The sequence below is a fragment of the Cibotium barometz genome, chromosome 40 (genome assembly GCF_041138505.1).
Source record: "Cibotium barometz isolate CiBa-2024 chromosome 40, ASM4113850v1, whole genome shotgun sequence".
NCBI classification, from domain to species: Eukaryota; Viridiplantae; Streptophyta; class Polypodiopsida; order Cyatheales; family Cibotiaceae; genus Cibotium; species Cibotium barometz.
This window is the reverse complement of record NC_141085.1, coordinates 10,992,624-11,015,316: the sequence shown is the minus strand read 5'-3', so window position 1 is coordinate 11,015,316 and position 22,693 is coordinate 10,992,624. Positions and strand designations below refer to the sequence as shown.

At 42.5% G+C, this 22,693-nt stretch overlaps 1 protein-coding gene across 2 annotated transcripts in view; it reads left to right on the top strand.

Moving 5' to 3' along the window:
• LOC147615197 (chromo domain-containing protein LHP1-like) overlaps positions 1-16,728 on the top strand; it is a 28,057-nt gene extending 11,329 nt beyond the window's left edge. For both annotated transcript variants that reach the window (XM_086779226.1, XM_086779225.1), the window contains 2 exons: positions 15,860-15,920; positions 16,112-16,728. In XM_086779226.1, coding sequence (XP_086635352.1) covers positions 15,860-15,920; positions 16,112-16,165 — 115 coding nt within the window. In that variant the 3' untranslated portion in view covers positions 16,166-16,728. The remainder of the gene's footprint in view (positions 1-15,859; positions 15,921-16,111) is intronic.
• Positions 16,729-22,693: the final 5,965 nt, after the last annotated feature.

Genomic DNA, 22,693 nt, shown 5'->3' with positions numbered 1-22,693 from the left:
GTATATGCCAGGCATACTCCACCCACCACAGAGACAAGTTTTCTGACCTCTCGGCGGCGGATCTCACTGATCTGCTAAAGGGTGTCAAGACAAGAAGGCAACGGATTTGAATGACTCCACGAGCGTTGGAGGCATTTAGGAATCTCAAGGTGGCTTTATTAGAAGCGCCTTGTTTAGCACTTGCCTCATGGGATGAACCATTTTAGGTGATCACCGATGTGAGTAACATCGCAATTGGCTGTGTATTACAACAGAATGGTCATCCAGTAGCTTACATGTCTCGTAAGTTACTGTCCGCAGAGAAAAATTACTCAGTCTACGATCATGAACTCCTTGCAGTTATACAGGCCTTGAAACATTGGAAACATTTCCTTTATGGCCATGACTTTGAGGTTTGCATTGATCATCATGCATTACGCTGGATTCAGACAATGCCCAGTGCACAATGGGGTGACCGACAACACCGTTGGAGCTAGATATTCTAGCAATTTGGTGGTATGATTGAGCACCTTCCAAGAAAGGCCAATCCAGTGGCTGATGCTTTGAATAGGAAGGGACAAGTGTCTTTGATTTAGACCACTAGACTCGACCTTGTAGGTACAAGACTAGACGACATGAAGCACACATACGCAGATTCCGAGGAATTTGGTACACAGTGAGAACAGGCATTGGATGCCACAGGACCATGCCACTTTCTGATACGCGATGGTTGGCTTTTCTACAAAGGCCGACTCTGTGTCATGAAGTCGTTCAGGGTAGCTCTTCTCCATGACGCTTATGACGCCATTACTGGTGGTCATAGATATACAAGATATTAGGGTTTCACTCTTTACCATTGTAGTATAGGTGTAGGGTTCACAAGGAATGTTGCCTATTTAAGTATCCTTTAAAAAAACCTTAAGTGTAAAAAGAGGTTTTATCACTTATGCTTCTTATTCTAAGAGTTTTCTTCAACACCCTAACACATCATCATGCGTAGATTTGCATAAGTAGCTTAGAAAATCAAACAATAGTCTTGGATGTACAATAATGTGGCCTTAGAGACAAAGAAAGGTGATAGTTTACAAATGAAACATCATGAGAAGGGCACATACCTTGATTGTCTGCTTTGAAACATATAGATATTGGATTATTTGCTTTGAAATGGATAGGCACCTAGTTCTATTTGCCCTTGAATTGAGTCATAGTCAACCTCTATATGTGCACAAAGAGAACTAGATATATCCATTTTGCAAAGAGAGGAAGGGGCTAGATCTTCTTTTAAAACAGGATCTATTTTCCCTCTTTGTACAAAGAGAGAGAACCCAATAACGCACAAAGAGAACCAGATATATCCATTTTGCAAAGAGAGGAAGGGGCTAGATCTTCTTTTAAAACACAATCTATTTTTCCTCTTTGTATATAGAGAGAACCCAATAAATCCATTTTACGCAGAGAGAGAAAGGGGGTAGATCCTGTTTAGAGAGAGGATCTATTTACCCTCTTTGTGCATAAAGAGAGAACTGGATAAATCCATTTTACATAGAGAGAAAGGGGATAGATCCTCTTTATATATATATATATATAGATAGATAGATAGATAGAGAGAGAAATGAAATGATATATTAACGTCTTCAAAAGGCCAAAATGACCTATGAGACCAAAAAGGTTACAACAATTGGTGGATCTGAGAGAGAGAGAGAGAGAGAGAGAGAGAGAGAGAGAGAGAGAGAGTGAAGGAAATTTTATCTTTCTTGTCTAAATTTTATGTTCTACTTCTATCCCATAGCTACAATCCTCCTTAGCAATAGTCTAGTCTTGTCATCAATGCCAAACTTAGTTATGTTCTTCAAAAGGAACATAACAGTTCACACTATTCTTATAAAAAAACATAATCAAAATTGAAATTAAACATAGAGTTAAAGTATTTATGTCTCATTTATTAAGCTTCATGGGACGTGCCTAAATATATTCTCCATGATAAAGACCCCATGTTTACGTTAAAGGGTAATGTTAGACAAGAAGATTGAGTCCTTACATGCTTATCACTTCCGAATTGATGGGTGATGTGAGATTTCCAATTCAATCATGTTAGGTTTGCTCAAATTGCCCCATGGGGGAAAGGGGGACTGAGGGGCCTTTTTTATTTTCATTAAAATCATTGTACTCTCTCTCTCTCTCTCTCACCCTAATACCATCTCTCACTCCCCCTCCCCCCAAGGACTACCTAACTTCATACTATAAACCAACATACACATCAAACTTTCTAAAAAAGAGATAACCACGGATATGAAGCAAAACTCTACCTATTTTAATGGAAAAAAAGATCCCTCAACCTTCCCCCTTCCCTCATGGGGACAGTTGGCGGTGCAATCAAGGATATGATGCAAAACTCTACCTATTTCAATGCAAAAAAGAGCCCTATCCCCCACCCTACTCCATGGGTGTGGTTGGCAGTGCCTCCCAATGGGGGGAAGGGGAGGTTTTTTTTTTTTCAAAATCACTCTCATCTGCGAAAAGAGTGACGGAGTCTTACCAGGAGATTTTAGAGTCAGTAAAAGATTGTTTGGCTAAGGCACATGAGGCCTATACTCGACAGGCCAATAAAGACCGAAGGGATATGAAGTTTTCGGAAGGGGATTGGGTTTATCTTTGGATTATGAAGCAAAGGTTGAAGCAGGTGGGCAAGCGATGCCCAAAGTAGTCTTTCAAGAGCTTCAGACCTTTTCCCATCCAGACACACGGTTCGCGGGCGAGCGTCCCCCTACTCGGAACTACACATTGGTCAAGCAAGCATGAAAACAGCATGCAATTTCAATTGCAAGCAAGCACATAAAGATGCTATGCAATGCAGCATTGGTATGGACAATCCCCGTTCATGAGACTATACCAAAATAGACGTGCTCCAGGCAAGTACACGAGGTACCAGACCCAATGGAACACCAATCCACCAAGCATTTCCGGGCATGTACACGGAGGCACAAGTCAAGTCCACAGTATCACATGAGTGGCATCAATCCCCGGCATATACAATTGCCATGGACACCAGTCCAATGTACATACATGATGAGAAAGCACAGGTGGACCAATTGGGTGGCCAAATGGTGACAGATGGCCAAAGTGAGGTTGCAAATTCAACCGTGTTAGATCTTCTTAGGTGCCTATGTTGTAGACAAAAGATCGCGTGGGAGAAGTATCTACTACTTGTAGGGTTTGTTTACAACAATACGGTACATGCATCTATGGGAAAGTCCGTGTTTGAGATTGTCTATGGCAAAGTGAGCTTGCCACCCATCCTACGTATTGAGGTATTTGTTGCCTATGGGTATGTTCGAAATCTTGATGTTGCCGTTGCACAGGTGCAGCTATCAATTGTCAGGTCTCAAGATAAGCTTAAGAAGGCCGTTGACAAGCATAGAAGGCAAATGGACATCAAAGAGGATGATTGGGTATTGCTAAAATTTGAGATAGTAAGACTTCGCAAGAGGCCAAGTAAAAGAGGGAGTGTGATCTAAGCTTTCTACTAGGTATTATGGGCCCTCCAAGTTGATCAAGCAGATCAATGAAGGTTCTTTCAGGCTAGCATTATTTGATCATTGGAAGATTCACAATGCATTTCATGTGAGTTTATTGCGGAAGTATGTGGGGCCATTGTTAGAAGTCATCTCCTGTCGCGCTACGCGTCGAAGTGGAGGAACTAGAAGCGCTCATCAAAGAATACAAGGAATAGCAAAAGCAAGATGGATTTATTGAGACACCAGGGCCTCAGTTGTGGGTGTGTTCACCCTCGTAGGTGTTTTTCTCATTTTTCCTCCCTCCCCGTATTTTTTCCCATTTTTCTATGGCTTGGGTGGCTACCCTGTGGTGGCTGGAGCTCACAGATTCTGGCCGACTGCTGCATCAGGTCCACGACTTCACCTATGTGTTGGCTGACTGGGTGTCTTCGACAAGTTGTGGAGGTTTTGGGCTTCTCGGCTGCTTCTGATGCAGACTGACTGTAGTATGGAGGCCATATAAAATGGCCCCATTGCTCCCTTGTCATATTATCTTGTATCATTCTGGGATCTTGTGTATATAGAGTAGAGTTACACGTCTATCTCTCTCCTTCTCTTGTGCTGTCTATTTTTTGCACTCTACTTGCTCTTGTGGTCTCAAATTTGGTTATCATCTCCGCTGCGTATTTTGACATGGTGTCAGAGCCCTAGGCTCTTGATAGATCTTGGGAGTTGTGTGAGCAAGAGGGAGACTGTAGCGTTGCTGATTGGTGGACTGTTCGGGAAGAGAAGAAGCAAGAGGACGGCGGGCTGATTTGCTGGACAGCCACTTGCAGGTGTAAGTTTGTTTTCCCACCCACCTACCCTTTTTAGATACATCCTCGCAATGGCAGATTTATTAGAGATGGCTGAGAAGCATGTGAAGATCCCAACACTCCCCACGTTTCCCGTGGACCGTAAGTTGGACGGGAACAATTACGGCATATGGAAGGTTATGATGGAATCTGTGCTGGAGCCATATGACCTTGCTGATTTCATTGTTGTCGGGGTTCCACGGTTGGAAGCAGAGGAAGGGAAGTTACAGTCAACCAGAAAGGACCGCAAGGCACATGCACAGTTGTGGGATCATGTCAACGCCAGGGTCCGTTCATTTATCTTCCTTAACTGCACACCGCAGGTAATCAATCATGTAAAGCATATGACGCTGGCTGGAGGCATACGGCAACACTTGGCTTCTCTTTATAACAGGGTATCGTTTTGGAAGTTGAAGGAGATATCATCAGAAGATATGGCCATCACTTTGTTGTCCCACTTGCCTTCTCAGTATTCCGCTTTCTACTCTTCTTTGATTACTAGTGGTAGGCTCAGCACCATTACATGGAAGGAGCTTGTGCCCATGGTCTTGGACCAGGAGGAACGATTCACGAACCCTCCTCAGCTCTCTGAGAAGAAGCCTGACACGGATTGAGAGAAAGTGAAGGCCGAGAGGTCCTGCAATGATTGTGGCAAGAAAGGCCACTATTGGAAGAAGTGTCCTAAGCGGGCTGGGAAGAGTGCTGATTCTTCAGCCTTAGCTGCAAAGACTCCAGCATTTGTGCGCTTACAGATGATGGACTCACATGCTTCATCGTCTTTGAGCGAGGAGGCAGTTGGCTTCACCGCAAAGGATACCCGCGAGTGGATTTTTGACAATGGTGCTTCCAGGCACATGACTCCTTCCCGAGACTTCTTTTTGGATCTGAAACGGCAATTAGGTCGCATCTTCATTGGCTACATCTCCACCATTCCGATACACAGTGAGGGCCGGATGGAGATTATTCCCGACGGCAAGGAGGGTAAGCATTCCTCCCGTGTTCTTTACGTCCCTGCTCTTGGTTTTCATCTTCTGTTAGTGCATGAAGTATGCAAGCCTGGCTTTCGGGTGGAATTTGAGGAGCATTTAGTTGCTCTACGGGACCGTGAGACTGGCGAGGTTGTTTGGGAAGGCGGTGTGGAGAATGGTATCTACAAGCTCTGCGCACTCTCCTCATTGATAGGTTCTCATGTCGGAGATCTGTGGCACTTTCGGTTTGGCCACTTAAATGTGGATGCACTGCGGCGAGCTTTCCAGGACCAGATAGTGGTTGTCTTGCCATATGTTGGCAGCAGGCAAGGACGTTGCAGTTCTTGCATACGTGGTAAGCAGCATAGGGAATCCTTTCCGAAGCATGCTTCCAGGCAGGCTTCAAAACCATTGGAGTTGATTCACACTGACTTGTGTGGACCTGAGCAGACACCATCATTGGGAGGTTCTCTATATTTCATGCTGCTTGTGGATGACTGTTCCAGATTCACATGGGTCTACTTTCTTTCACAGAAGCACCAAGCTTTTTCACGGTTCAAGGATTGGCATGTGATGGTGGAGAAAGAGTTTGGATTGCAGGTAAAGACTCTCAAGGTTGACAAAGGAGGTGAATTCTCTTCGAATGCTTTCGTCAGATTTTGTACAGATCATGGCATCAAGCGAGAACTGGCCAATACAGGATCGCCATCTGAGGATGGAGTTGTAGAACGCAAAAACAAGATTGTGGTGGAGATGGAGAGAACGATGCTGGAGCATCGTGATCTTCCTCGTCCACTTTGGGGAGAGGCTGTGGCGACGGCTGTCCATACCCTCAACCGGTCTCCGACGACTTCAGTACCTCACATGACTCCTTTTGAGGCATACTTTGGTAGGAAACCTGATGTCTCCCACTTCCGTGTGTTTGGGAGCGATGCGTATGCACATATTCCGAAGAAGCAGAGGGGGAAGCTTGACTCCAAGTCCTGTAAGCTTATTTTTGTGTGGTATAATTCTCTTTCGACGGGATACAGATTGTATGATTATTGTCAGCCGGGATGAGATTATTGTCAGCCGGGATGTGGTTTTTGATGAGCATGTTCCAGTATCCACTGTCGAGGAGCCGCCACTTCTTGGAGACCCATAGGAGTCTGATGATGATTCCCAGTCCATTGTTCCAGCTGGACAACCACAATTAGTACAGGAGGTTGAGCCCGCAGTTGGAGTAGAGCCCCCGCGACAGTAGGAGGCTCCGCGGTCTGTTTGAGTACCCAAGTGGTTGATAGACACCCTTTGGGAGTCAGGTGTCACGGAGCTTCTCTCTGAATAGACCACAGAGGATGGCCCTCGAAGATCGCACAGAGTCCGCGACAAAAGCCATTCAGCGGAGCTTCTTCAGGTAAACTATGCTTTGATGTCTCGTATCATGCGGGACAAGGAGCCCACTTTCGCTCTTTCACAGGATACTTGGAGGAAAGCCATGCAGGTGGAACTTGATGCCATCGAGAAGAACAACACATGGGAGTTGGTACGGAGGTCGTCGAAACGGTGAGTCATTGGTGTCAAATGGGTCTTTAAGACCAAATATGCGTCAGATGGGTCGGTGGACAAACACAAAGCTACACTCGAGGCTAAAGGTTATGCTCAACGGCCAGGCATCAACTACAAGGATACCTTTGCATCGACAGCAAGGATGACCACGATTCGGACCGTTCTTGCCCTTGCTTCTTATCGGAGGTGGCCTGTGTATCAAATGGATGTAAAATTTGCGTTTCTTAATGGTGATCTGCAGGAGGAGGTGTATGCTGAGCAACCTCTAGGCTTTGTTGTTCCAGGATCAGAAGGGATGGTTTACAGGTTACGTAAGGCCTTGTATGGTCTTAAACAGGCTCCCAGGGCTTGGAATCAGAAGATTGATTCCTTCTTTGTTCGGATTGGTTTTCAGAGATCGGTTGCAGATTCCAACTTGTATCTCTTTCGGGAACGCGGCATGGTTACGATTATCATCCTTTATGTGGATGATCTCATTCTCACCGGCGGTCATGTCGTGACGAAGGTTGCCTTGTCAAAGGAGTTTGAGATGACCAATCTAGGCTCTCTCCACTTCTTTTTGGGATTGGAGATCTGGCAGACCCAGAGGGGGTTTTTCGTCTCTCAGCAGCGATATGTTCATGAGTTGCTTGAAGCCTTTGGGATGGAGAACTGCAAGCCTATTACTTCGTCGATGGACCCGAATACAAAGTTAACTGTTAATGATCCTTGTGAGCCAGTTGATGCCTCGTAGTATCGGAAGCTATTTGGTTCATTGATCTGGTTGTTGAACACCAGATTGGACTTGAGCTTCTCTGTGGGGCTATTGAGCTCTTTTATGCAAACACCGTTGAAGTCTCATTGGGACGCACGATTGCGGATCTTGCGGTATCTGCCGAGTACGAAGGATCTAGGACTCTTCTACACAGTAGGGGATGGAGTGAGACTCCAAGGTTTGAGTGACTTAGATTGGGAAGGAGATCTAGACACGAGGAGATCTACTTCAATTTATAGTTTTACCCTCGGCTTAGGAGCGGTTTATTGGAGCGGTAAGAGGCAGCCAACTATTGCCTAATCTTCGACAGAGGCAGAGTACCGGGCTGCTTGTGGTGCTGCTTGCGAGGTTGTGTGGTTGCGGAGGTTGCTAGGCAAGATTGGGTTTCCACAGAAGGAGCCCACAGTCATCCAGTGTGATAACCAGAGCTATTGCTCGGAACTCGGTTTTACATTCCCGGACCAAGCACATCGAGATACAGTATCACTTTGTACGTGAGAAGATCTTGGTTGGTGACATCTTGCTACTTTATTGTTCGACGGAGGACAATGCGGCGGACCTCTTCACGAAGTCTCTACCTTAGGCTATGCTCAGGCGGTACTCCAGCTCCCTGGGGTTGGTTTCATAGCCAGGAAGTCATCACCTGTCTTTACTGATACACGAGGGCCTGTGTTGTGGGTGTGCCCGCCCTCGTAGGTGTTTTTCTCATTTTTCCTCACTCCCCGTATTTTTTCCCATTTTTTTCATTTTTCTATGGCTTGGGTGGCTACCCTATGGTGGCTGGAGCTGACAGATTCTGGCCGACTCCTCCATCAGGTCCACGACTTCACCTATGTGCTAGCCGACCCATTATAGCTGGCCGACTGGGTGTCTTCAGCAAGTCGTGGAGGTTTAGGGCTTGTTGGCTGCTTCTGATGCAGGCCGACTAGAGTATGGGGGCTATATAAAATGGCCCCATTGCTCCCTTGTCATATTATCTTGTATCATTCCGGGATCTTGTGTATATAGAGTAGAGTTACACGTCTATCTCTCTCCTTCTCTTATGCTGTCTATTTTCTGCACTCTACTTGCTCTTGTATTCTCAGATTTGGTTATCATCTCCGCTGTGTATTTTGACAACCATATCTGCATGAGCCTGTTAGAGAATAGCTGCTAGAGGTTGATGAGCTTGAAGAGACACTTTTGCTAGAGCAAATAGTCTCTCACACAAAGAGAGAGAGAGCTAGTTGGTTGCAAGCTTTTTAGGCGATACCATGTGAACTTTCAAAACTATTTTGCTATTGATGCAAACTGGGTAGACAAAGAATACTTCACCGACTATCTATAACTTCTACAAGCATACCTGAATGCGTTTTCAGTTGAGGACAATCGTTTAGCAGCCGTAGGGCATGTCACCATTTGGCCACCCAAATTGTCTTCTTCAGTCTTGTGCAAATTTATGGGGGGTAAACAACCTTCATGCCGCTTGCATTGAGGCCAATGTGTGGATTCGAGCGTTCGGATCCCAATTTTCGTGCTTGTTTGTGGCGAGAGTGTGGATCCGAGTGTCTGTGTCCCAGTTCTATGCAAGTGTGGATTCGAGTGTTCGGCATCTTAGTTCTGAGCTTTCTGAAGTGGCAGATTTATGCCCAAAAATGGCAGTGTTGTACATGTTTTATGACTGGGAGATTTGTCCATAACAAAGTGCAAATGCACACGTGTTTGCATGCTTGAAATTATTTTCGCATGAATTGTTTTCGTGATTGCATGCTATGAATGTCCAATTCACGGGACTCGAATGCCTACTCGTGAATTGTGCGAATCCTCTATATTTTGACAAGTTTTTTGGCATGGGAACATGTTGTAAGTGCACACTAAACCTTTGTTTTAATCTATTAAAATGCTTTGTAATGTTCATAATCTTTGTAGGTTCACTCTCATTTAAAAATAGATGGACACTTTATCAAAGTGCTTGGGGCCGAAATCTTGTGGGCACCCTATTGGCCAAGCACCCTATTGGCCAAGCTGTGAAGGTTGGACACCCCAAAAGTGAGGGGTGACCACCCATGTGGCAAAGGGTAGGTGTGGGCACCTAAAATCCCATGCACGACGACGACTCATCTCCTTGCAAGCTTAATCGTCATTTTTTTTTCACACAAGCTCTTCGTTGTTTTTCTAACACAGGGGGCTTCACTCACCCAATTGCAATTCCGACTTCATATTTGGGATCCTCATTTGAAGGGCGCCTCTCTCCACGTGTCGGTTGCTGTTTGTTTTGCTACCTAGTTGAACCACCTTTTCGGGCACCATGTCATCATGTTGGAACGGCCAGCTCCCAAGAAGCCTTTGTGGATAGGCGACTATTCCCCACGAGCCCCTTTGGTTGCGTTTTGTTGTTTGGAGCTGTTCCGGGCCTTACATGAGCTTGTTTGTGCTCGTGGGCGATGCTCGCGTCTGACCGGTTGCATTCTACGCTCTCTACTTCATCGACATTGTAACTATTTGGTCTTCCTAGCTCTATTTCACATAATGACTCTATTTCACATAATGAAATCCATGCCTGGATACTAGACAGGTGGAAGAAGACATGGGGACAGGGTCCATAAGGATTGATTAAGAAAAAGCACCATTCTTGGTCAAAAAGCAAGAAAAAGCAAAAAGTCAAACAAGGTTGACCACGAGCCAAGGGCACCATTGGAAAGAGGAGACTAAGCCGGATCAAAAAGCTAAAAGTCGCTTTCTCAAAAAGCAGCTCTAGGACCAAAAAGCAAGGCTTTGAAGTTGTAAAAGCACAAATTAAGAACTTTGGCTATTATTAATAATATTTAATAAAAAGACAAAAGCAAAGAAAAAACATCACTTTTTGGCAAAAAGTAAGGCTTCCCCAAGTATAAAAGAAGCATGAGCCTCTCTTGAGCATGAAGTTGAAGAAGAACCTCTTCTCATCGCGTTGCCATCTTCGTGCAAGCATGGAGATTATCTTCTTCATCATCATCTATGAACCAAATCTTGGAGTTTTTCATCGCTACCTGTTGATTTCAGAGCGCCTCCAGCAACTGTAGTGCCACGTCACCATCTTTCTGTGCGACTATACGGATCCATACAGCTGTACGGACTGAAAATTTCAGAAACCTTGAACAATCTAGAAACCCTAAAATTGCTCAAAAAATCCTAAAAACTGCTTTTTGGAGGTTGTTGTCTGAACACCATTAAAAAATGTCTTATATTAGTTTTCTTGCCAGAAAGAGATTTTCTAGGGTTTTCATCATCGACAAGGCTATAGGAGTTGTGGAGATTACTCATGGGATGAGCGAGTGTTTCTTGGACATGGAGGACTTGGACATAGAACTTGGGCATGGAGACCTTGGGCATAGAGCTTGGACATGGAACATGAGGTTTGGACATGGAACATGAGGTTTGGACATGGAATCTTGAACTTGAGCATAGACATGAAGAACTTGGACATAGAGCTTGGGTATGAAGCTTGGATATGAACATGGAACACAGAGCTTAGACATGGAGCTTGGATTTTGGACTTGGACTTGGCTTTGGATTCATTGGACTTGGGATCCATTGGATTTGGATATTGGATCTCGTACTAGCCCGGTGAGAGACACTTGTGGATCATCCCCGTGGTGTGCTCGGCATGGAAGCGTGAACTTGAGCATAGACATGAAGAACTTGGACAGAGAGCTTGGGCATGAAGCTTAGACATGAACATGCTACACAGAGCTTAGACATGGAGCTTGGATTTTGGACTTGGCTTTGGATTCATTGGACTTGGGATCTATTGGATTTGGATATTGGATCTTGTACTAGCTCGGTGAGAGATACTTGTGGGTCGTCCGTGTGGTGTGCTCGGCATCAAAGATCTTGTGCCTCGACATTGACATCGACTTGGATATCCTACATCGGCATATCTATTTGTTTTGTATTCATTGATTGTATTGATCCTGGCCAGCGTGCTCGTGGATTGTTCTTGAATAAATTCCTGAAAGGGGGCGGGGCTTGTTCCCCGCTCGATGTGGTATACTGTGCAAGATCCCCATTCCCTTTTCTCTCCCCTCTCTCTCTATATCTTTATCCCTTGGACATGTGGTTGAGTTTGTCACGGCATGCCTCGCTAGGCTTAGAGACATACTTTGATGTTGCTTGGATTTGTGTCGAGTGTTCTCTAGTGCTTGTCTTCCATTTTCAGCATACTCGCTATCGTGAGGCTGCAACCTAGGTGCTAGTGCGAGCACGCTAGTGTCGTGTGTGGAACTGGAACACCAATTTTGTTGTTGCTTTTGCTCTAGTGAGAGGTGGGGATTGTTGGCGAGGCTCTCCACCGACATAATTCTTCTCCAACAAACAATCTTGTTTGGTACATGTCAAGGTTGCATCTCCATGAACGCACCTTATTATAAGGTATAGTTTAGCATATAGTAGGGTACTATACCGTACTGTACAGATCCGTACGTGCTCCTCCCTCCCGGTGGCGCCTCGACAGACATTTGGCCCAAGACCCTCCTGTAGTTACCGATTTTTCACCGCCGTAGGTGCCCGCCTGTAGTAGCCGCTTATTTATCTACTTGTAGGCAATGCCGCCGAGGAAGAACCAAGGGGGGTTTTGAACCCAAGACCTCTTGGGCCTAGGCAAACACCTTCACCACTTGAGCTATTACCTCATTGGCAAGTACGTGGCGGTTTTTAAAAACATTTTGGGCGAAAAAGAACCCTAGGCCGGTTGCCACTGCCGATTTTAGCCAACTTATGCAAAGTGCGAACATAGCCATTCCTCTCAATGATACAGACATTGCAGGGAGAGATGATGATGATGCGGTGCCAGCCGCTGCGGTCACTGCCATTGCAGAGCCAGAGCTGAGAGTATGATAGCAAAGGAAACATGTTGACGGATGGAGCTCTCATTTTGGTAATTGTGGTGTTGTTGAATGTTCAGAAATGAATTGTTTTTTTATTCATTTTTTTGTATATATATGTACACTATATAGTATATTTTTTATGTTTTTACAGACCTTATGTATTTAACGTACCTCAAATCTCAACTCCTACATGAATGCGTACCTTACCTTAACGTACCTTTCCACTTTGGTACATGTATTCATTCCTTCTGTTCATGGCAAATGTGGCTTAAAGAGCCAGTGGAACATTGTACTAAATAAAATACTTCAATAATATACTAGGTATTGAGGGGTTGGCTTGGTTTCAGCCCTAGTGTGGTGCCACTGTACGGTTGTTCATTTTCAGCATTGTCTTTGTCTTGTGCTATTTCAGAGGCGTTGCGTGTTAATTATTTACGAGGGGTTGCCCAAATAGTGCTAACACCCGACCGGGTGAATTACAGTTAGGAATCAATTCAATTGACCCCTATTCTCTCCACAAGCATCTCCTTGAATATAGGGAAAAAGGTGGCTACCCTTGGCATGGTGAATGTAACTAGGGAAAACTTGATTCTTTTGCAAATAACCTTTGAACCTTTGCTTACTCTAATGATGATGGATGATTATTGACTTCTTCCAATACTACCCCTCAAGTAATTATCTAGCACGTTGGACGTGTAGATTTACTAGGCTTTAATTTCACCACCTTAGTCTAGACATGTTTGGATTTACCAAGCTCTTTTTGGCTTTGGTTTCACCAACATAGTCTAGTGAGATTTTTACAGAAGAGTAGGTATGTTTTGTAGAGTTGCTTTGGCTCAAGGAGGCTTTAGAAAACCCATTCACTATCAAGTGCGAGCTTGGCCTCTTCTTTGGAAGCCTCTTCATTTCTTGCAAGATGTGTTGAGGATGCTCTCTTTTTGAAGATGCAACCCTTTTCTTCATGGTTCATTTTCCCACAAAAGTTACATTCCTTTTTGAAGAAGCAATCTTTTTCTTCATGGTTACGTTTACCACAAAAGTTGCATTCGTTATCTTTACCCTTGGACGGTTCTTTGTGAGGATCTTTCTTGGAGAAGAAAGCTTGGTCTTCACCTCTTTCTTAGATCTTCTTTTCTCGCTCTTGGAGGGAAGCGATGCTTTAATTGTCGGAGAAGGAAAAGTTCTTGAGAGTAGTGACCAGATGTCCATACTCCTCATTTGGCATGCTCTTTAGGAGAACTTCCACCGCATCGTCATCACCCATTGGTGCTCCAATAGCTGAGAGTTGAGTCATGAGACTCTTCATGTGATTAACATGGGTAGCGAATGACTCATAAGTGTTTAACTTAAGCTCAAAGAAATCAATCTTCAATGCAATCTTAGAATTTCTACTCTTTTCCCCAAACAATTCTTCTAGCTTATTCCATGCTTCTAGAGACAACTATGTCAGAGATATGATGAATGTAGTCATGCAATAATGGAAAAAGCTTTATCACCTCTAGTGATCCATGCAAGTTTAGTATCTCTAGCGGTAGGCTTCTTTTCTTTCCCATTAACTACGCTCCAAATGCTCTTCCTCATAAGATGGTACTTAACCTTCATTTGCCATGTATGGAAGCCTAGACCATCAACTTGTCTAAATGCATAGAAAGGGATGCCATTTTTTATGCCCAGGAAGGTCTTAACCTCTGATTTTTCATGGTAGGTTAGTGCTTAATCCTTCACAACAGAGATTAGGTGCTTGATGGCACTCCTTGATCTCATTAGTGCAATGCTCCCCCTTGATGGCATAGGCAGAAATGTAGTGTGAGTTGGAGGATGCAAATGAATGTCAAAATCAAAGGGGTTTTGCAAACGAATGATACAGCATGACATGGCAACTCCTCGATGTCAGGTTTGAACCCTTGATGGTAGGGATTAGGCATATAATTAGCCTTAATCCATTGTTAATGACAGATGGCCAAAAATTGAGAAAATACTTGATTCTCACCAACCAGCAGATAGAATGCTTGAAGATTTGATGTGTGTGCTTATCATAGACCCAATTAATGAGCCCTAAGAGGGTTTTGCTTTATTCCAACTGGAGGTGCCGTTTCCACAAATTTTCTCCAGACAGGTTGTGCAGTTTGCGGAGTTCATTTGACGGTAAAATTCTTCAAATTGGTTGATGCCTTTTGATACGGTGAGAGCTTAGGTCCTTGGCAAGAGGCCTATGGGGTTGGTTTGAAGTAGAATGTAGGGAAAAAGGTGGCTACCCTTGGCATCTACTTTGTGGTGAATGTAACTAGGGAAAACATGATTCTTTTACAAATAACCTTAACCTTCGAACCTTTGCTCACTCTAATGATGATGGATGATTATTTGCTTCTTTCAATAAAGGCTATGGATAGATGATCTCTATGGACCAGGCTTGGTCCTTAATACAAGGATCGATAGCCTCGGCCAAATATTGCATGGAAAAGGGTACCTTTTGGACGTCTCCTTTTCCTACAATCTTAGCCAGACTTGTGCCATGGGCACGACTTGACTTACCCTAATTGACCTAGATGGTGTGTGGCGACAGGTCCCTGGGTGCTCTTGGACCATCTAAGAAGGTATCCTAAATGTACTGACTATGCTGAATGTCCATGTGGCACCCTAACACAGCAAGTGCGCGTGACAAGTACAAGTGTATCTCCCAAGTGTTTCGTGAAGACCTGTGTGCATGGGGAAGATCAATACCCACAATTGGTTGGTGTTTATGAAGATCTATACATCTTGGATATTTAGGATAATGTACTTGGATATTTAGGCCATCTTGATTGGATAAGAAGCCAGAGTTAGACATGGGCCTATGGGATTGTGCAGTAAGCCCTAGCCTTGTTTCAAGGGAGATTGGTGGATGCCTAGGTCGGTGCCTCCAGGTGTCTATAACCCTTCATAGCTCTACCTTGTGTGCAAACCCTACACTTAGTGACTGGTTGACTGCTTCCTGGGCAAACTTCATCAGCAGCCAGACTGAGCCTTTGATTGGTTTCTTGATGGGGTAGTGGGAGAAGCTGCCACAGGCTCTCAGTCAGAACAAGACCAGAGAAGAGATCAACGTTTTGAAGATCAAGTCGGAGGTTTACTACCTCCTACAGTCCCACAGATGTGGACGACTTTTATAGGCCATTCCCTGGAGATTTCTCTGATTTCTCAGATGTCAAGGTTGCTGCAGTGATGATACCAAGTTCCATAGATAATGGATGGTTGTCATAATGTCTTTCTCTCTGTGATGCAAGTCACACGCCGATGGTAAAAAAGTATTTAAAAGAAGAGAAATTTATGGCCCTCCCATATCGAAATTGGACCAATGAAAGGGCTGAGCATATATTCTGGATTGCTAGTTTACGTTGGGTTTGTTTAGTGTTTTAATGCTTCTTCATGATCTGGACAGGGCTGATGGGCGAGAAGTTCTGGTAGATAACAAGTTCATGAAGGCAAATTTTCCAGGACTGGTTAGTAGTTTTGTCACGTGATGATGCTTGTCTTGGAATCACTCGTATATATTCTATGTTTGGCCTTTAATAGCAGTGTGTGCCAAGGTTGAACATTTAGTTTCCGTGTCATTCAACTGCGTTTTTGGTAAGTGCTCAGTTATTTATGTGTTTTGTCTTTGGATGCTGACAAATTTTTGCTATGCTTTCAGTTGATAGAATTTTATGAAAAGCATTTGCGTTACAGCTCCACTACATCGATGTAAATATAGACATGCAACATGGCAGATGAAGACATCGATATCTTTGCTGTGATGCAATCTAGTCACCTTCCCCTATATGAAAGACCACCTGGTTCAGGAGAGAGGAGAGACCCACGTTTATGGGTGGAGCTGTTGTATTTGTATTGCAGTCAAGTTGACTTTCTCTTTGGGGGTTTGACCACCCTGAGTGTTTGATCTTGTCAGATTAGTTTATTTCATTGGTTAGTTGAATTAAAAGTGCTGAAGTGAAATTCCAGTGATAGCTATATCATTTGCTAGTTAACTCAAAAGGAGGTCTTGCGTGAATTGAGGTCACAGCTAGGGCCTACAAAAAGGAAACGAGGTTCTTTTCATCGGAGATTCAGTACGATGCTGCTAAACTGATCTTTCGAAGTTATCATTGCAAATAGTAACTATGTTATAAATAGGATTTGTAACTTTCATCCTACCATGCTGTTCTGTTGAAGCCACTCTTCTCAACTTATGGACTGTTAAGCTGAGCAATGAAAGCTTTGGATGGGTTTGAACAATTTAATTTAAAAGCTGCTAAATGTGCTTCCTCTTTCTCTAGGGTTGCTCTCACAATGTTTCATGGTGCAGATCCATACTCTGCTTATCTGCTGCCTGGCCATGGGTTTGGATGAAGAGAGTAGTGTTGTATGTGAAAAGTGAATAGCGTGGCATGAATGTGATCTTAGTCCTATATGTGCATTCTAATACTTCCGTTGAAAGACCTAGTGTAGGTGCATGACGTTGGAAAGCCATGCCCCTTGAGCATTGATGCACGTAATGTTGTTCTTGTATTGTATTAACACTTGGTTATCTAGAAATTTAGTGTTTTTTTTTTTGGAGAAATTTCCACATGCCCTACACATGCACTTGTGCGGGTTCTGCCTACGTGCACTATGGCTATATGTAGCAAGGTTCGGACGTGGGACAGCTCCCCAAAGCTCTACTCAGGAGCTTGCATCCCATAGTTCAAATAACATGGTAACAACTAGGTCGTTCAGATTGTATCTATATAGACAAAATGCTATTACATGTCTGCAGCATTTGGGTTGTATTTAGTGACCATGTGCACATGGATGATGTCGTCTTAGGAGTATGCTATGTTTACTATGTTCTACATAGACTACTGGATGAATGTCTTTTTTTCATGCAAGGATTTTTCGACAGCAACTTCTTATCATTATATGCATATGATTAAATCTAACGATTTTTTTTTAATGGGGACAACATTTTGTAGATAGCAAGAAGAAATTGTGGTGAGTAAAAGGCATCAAAATAAAAGAGTTGAAGCACATTACAAATTTAAGGAGAGAATTATGTCATCTCCTCGGTATATATTATTTTTTCTTAATACAGCAAAAAGAGTGCACATGACTTTTTTTAATGTTAATAGTTGATATAAGTTGACAAATTTGGGTGGTTTTATAATAAGGGTACTTTTCAACCATTTTCAAACCAAAAGCATATAATTTTTCACAAAAAATGGCTAGTCTCACTTGGTTGGCAAGTGAATTTTGACATTGAGGCAACATCACACCCTTAGTCACCTAAATATATGGTTCCATAAAAAATCAAATATTTCAATGCCAAATTTTGGGTGTTACAGATAGTGTATATGACTCTTAAATTCGAAGAGGTAGATAATATGATCTTATTAAAGTATTAATAACTTTCTTGCATTGTGAAAAATTTGGACTCAAAAAGGGTTCTATAAGAAAGTATTAAAAAAAGAGTCGTCTAATTAAAAAGAGTTAGAACTTAATATCCATGTAACATGGATCTTTTTGAATCTTCTACCATTACCTATGTTGACAAGGTAAAGTAAATATTGAGAGGTTTATATTAAAATATATTAAAGTGATAAATATAATACTCTTTCAAGGACTTGTTGTATCTAACTTTTTTAAGGGCTATAAGGTAACATATTTTACATTTTGTATACTTTGATTCTTCAAAGAGCTAGAATATGGTATATTTTACATTCTATATTTTCTTTGATGCTTAGTCTTATTTTTATTATAATGTTCATTATATGCATATTTTTTGGGGAGATTGAAACCAAGCTTGAAATTGTCTTCCTTTTTTATGTGCAAATATAAAAAAGGGAGTTCTATACATATATTGAGGTAAAAGTATAAGAGATGATAAGGAAAGATGAGGACATACAACAATTTTGAATGGGTTTATTGTATCCCAATAGTTAGGATTTTTTCAAAGTTAAGACAAAGGATAAAGACGATTGGACAAAGCATTGAAAAGGTAGAATAGTAGACTTTAGAAACAATGGAGATATTAATCCAACATGTGCAAACGCATAAAGAAATCTCCTTGTATCCAAACAATTGAATGGCAAAGCACAAGCCCAATGGTAAGAATATAACTTTATAATTAATTATCACATTGTTTTTAAAAATTTAAGATAAAAATATGGTATGCTTGATATATCTTTTAGCATTATATCCAAATGGTTGAAGAATGATAATCTGTAAAGTGCTTAAGTGGAAAGCTAAATGGATGTGATTGTAGCTTGCAAGGTAAAACTTGCAAATGATGTGCAAGCTTCAATGAAACAAAAAAAAAAAGGCTCAAAAGACATTTGCTTAAGTTGGTGTACCCTTTGGCTGTCGTATTCATTTGTTTACTACTTGTCAAGAATTGAAGAGATACATATAGTTACAAGAGTCTAATTGAAGACTAGATAAAACATTGTTCCCCTTGCATGTGAAATAGTAAAAAGAGAGCAAAAAGTTTGTACCGACAAAAAAAAAGTGTATATTGAAAAATCAAAACGTAGCTCCAGTGATAACAAAACGAAAAGAATAATGGAATATTCGCATGGGCAAAAGAAAAGTTTACATGTGAAAAGTAGCTAAAAGGTGAGAAAAGTATACAAAAGGATGGTATGAGAAACTTTACGTGGAAAAAGTAAAAAGATTGCATGAGATTGTTTGAGCGAGTAAATAGTGTATGACACCACTTACATTATTATGTAACATGGCAGGAAACATTATTTATCGCATTGTTTGAGCGATAAATAGTGTATGACACCACTTACATTATTATGTAACATGGCAGGAAACATTATTGATGATGAGATTAGCATATATCTTTTAGGTTTATAACTCCTTGAATTGACTATTTTAGAAGAGGTGCAAAGATTAACACCCAGAGAGTACACATTAAGAGAAATATTTGAGCAAAGATATGAGAGGATGAATTTTATCGATTCTGGCATGGAAACCTTTATCTTGGTTAAGAATCTAACTAATTAAGATAATATCATACTAATTGTTTTAAAAAATTACCAAAACTTGATAATTCTTATATAGTTTTGAGGAACTAATAGAGCAAACTTTCGACACTACTAGGGAGACATGAACAATCCAATAGGACTAGGTCATAGGGGAAGAATAAGAGGAAAATGCTATGCAAAAAACATCATAATTGGAATTGTCGGAGTGAATACATGCATGAAGTTCTCTCTAATAACATAGTGTTACCAAAATAAAAGCATTTGTGTCGAACAACCTTAATAGATTATTATATGGTCTTGATTAGGTGTTATTTAAAATTGTTTTTACAGTAATATTTTTTAATAATGAAAAACTATTACTCGGAGTTTTTACTCGAAGATTTCTTTTGGCGCGACTTTTTTTTTGGGGGGTCTTCTGGGGGTTTTCCATAAAGATCAAAGCCTACCTTTGTTGAAGATAGAGAAACAGAGACGGTAGTCCTTTTTTTCTCTTTGGTGTTCTATATGTATAGCTGGTGTATGTTATTCTTTCTTTAATGGTACAATGGGACAATTACGTTTTTTGAATCGATGATGCTCGAGTTAGCAACACATGGTTATTTAAATAAAGATCTAAATTTAAAAAATATATTTGTGGGTATCATTCTTTAAATAAAATACAAAGAAGAAAGATAAAACATCATCTAATTGCGAATATTCACACCATACATTTAATTGAAAAAATGATGCTTTATAAATTTAACTGCTTTGGCTATTACTCTCTATATCCACATGTGTGAGCATCAGTCTAGATAGGGACATGCTAAGTCATAATAATCTTAATAAGTCAACTAAAAACCTTAGCACTAGTATAACCTGCACCTGCACCAAGATTAGAGCGGAACGAACTCGCCAACATCTCGAAACTTATCACTAAGTTTGATGGGACTAGAGATCCCATCCCATATTTGGAGATGTTTAATCAGATTTGCGAAGGCCTTTGGCCATGTAGAAGATCAAGTCAAGGTGAGTGCCTTTGGCCAATGATTTAGGTCCTTGAAAGCAGGCCAATGATTTAGGTCCTTGAAAGCAGAGGACAAGGCTACCTTTGAAGCCTTGAAAGAGGCCTTCAAGGTAGGATATTCTCGCTAAGGTGCCAAATGGAGCCGAGTGGAGCAGCTGCATAATGTCAGACAGAGGGAAGGAGAAACCATTAAAGACTACATCAATAGAGTTAGATATCTCCACTCACGCTGCAATGCGAGAGACAAGTTCTCTGATGAAAGATTAATAGGGAGATTTCTAGAGGGTCTTGATGATGTTCCCTTACACAACTCATTGTATGCCTTGGGCTGCCATACCTTCTTTGAGCAATGCTACAAGAGTGCTATGGATTTTGAGTCCAATTTCAAGGGAACGCATTCCCGAGAACTTCATGAGGGCACATCAGAAGCTTCTTTTAAGACCACCAGCACTAAGTCTGAGGGGAAAGGCAAAAGAGTCCACATCTAGATAGCAAGTCGAGCAGTTGGTCGTTTGCTGCATTAATGCAACAAATGACCCAACAATGGAGAACCAACCAAGGTTAGGATCGGAGCGGCCAACCCCATCTCTATCCAAAGAGGGAGCTTGTATGGTGCCCGGTATGCCGAGCTAACCATGCTGGCATGGAGTGTCCACATCTAAGACCCCGTCCTAACCTCTACTACACATATTGCATAAAACGGGGCAATCATGAAGTTTCCAACTGCTATCATTAGAGAGTTGCTCTAGCTCGGGCTCTACCTCAGGCCTTGCTAGCCAACATGAGGCAACCCCGCTGGCTTTGCCACAGCAGTGGCTAAGAAGTGGCCCAAAGAGGAATCCTCAGAATACCCAAATTTTCCTTACCACGCGTGGTTCTTCCACCTCAACCCCCACTGCCAAGAGTTGCAACAGTTCGTCAGCTAACCCTAACATAACTCTTTGAAGAAGGGATGAGGGGAAAATTATAGAAGTTCCTACCTAAGAAACACTAGAGCCAACAAGCGCACCCTCTCAAATCCTAAGTCACTATGTTATGGAGGGAGACCAAATGTACCCGATGTACTTTAGCAACCCCAATGCCTGTAGGCCAGAGACATGAATAGGATGGTAAAACAACCACCTATATAGTGCTATGATTGCGCAGGACCTCATCGAGTGGATGAGTGTACCAACAAGACAAGGATAGTGAGTACCTCTGTAGGTGCTCCCATCTTGACTCCATTGTGTATAGGGTGTGGTATTGACCACATGTATAAGGATTGGCCACTAAGACCTGGATTAACAAGACAGGCTCGTGAAGCTTATCCCAACACCGGCCTTAACTTGCTGAGTGTTAGAGACGGCTTCATTCTCGCGAGCAATCCCACTCAACGCAGTAGACTGTAAAATAGGTAGAGGGCCGTAGCTCATGTTGCAGAGCAAAGGCATCAACCTCACAAGACCAGGGCCAAGCAAGTGCCCCTGAACAGGTACAAGTGACTAGGTGCTCAAGAAAGAAAACCACAAAGATCGGCACAGCAAAGGTGAGAGCCAGGTGGTTATCAAAAGTGGTTCAAAAGATGGCATCACAACTCCTGCGTCAACTTCTTCATCTGAAGAGGAAGATTTGCTAGGCTCTGTCGCCCAAGCCAGAGAACCTATCAACACGCGTCATCAACTACTGAAAAATCTCACTGAATATCCTAACCCCATAGAGGAAAAGGACAGACTCGTGGTAGCCCAAGAATTAGTCCGGGATTGCCAAGCGCAAATGGAATATGAGCTTCCTACCGACTACCTTGAGCCATGCCTCAAACCTGAGACCTGCTGAAGAAGCTTAGGTATATCCTAGAAAGCTCCCAAACCAGCCACCCCCACAAAAGCTAACAGAAGTAACACCTTCCACTGTGTAGAGCAGCTACCCCCCCTAGCAGGGAAATAGGGTGGCCAAATATCTTAGATATCTGGGGGATGATCATCTTAGTAGAACGAGTACTGAAAACCCTGTTCACATCCCGTACACTCAAAAGAACTTAAGACTAAGCCAAACCAACCTTCCTCACAGGAAAGCCTCCGCTCCAAGAGACATTGCAGGTCTCTCTTCCTTCCTTTCTTCTCAAATCCAAATCCCTATTGGCACCTTGCTCCTCCAAGGTGGCCCAAGTTTATGGGGAATGATCTGAAGGATTGGATGGAGGGACACCTTAGGGCATGCATACACGGATCTATGGAGCCTAACAACTCCAGTGAATCCGAGGAAGAAGAACTCATTATACCCCATGAGA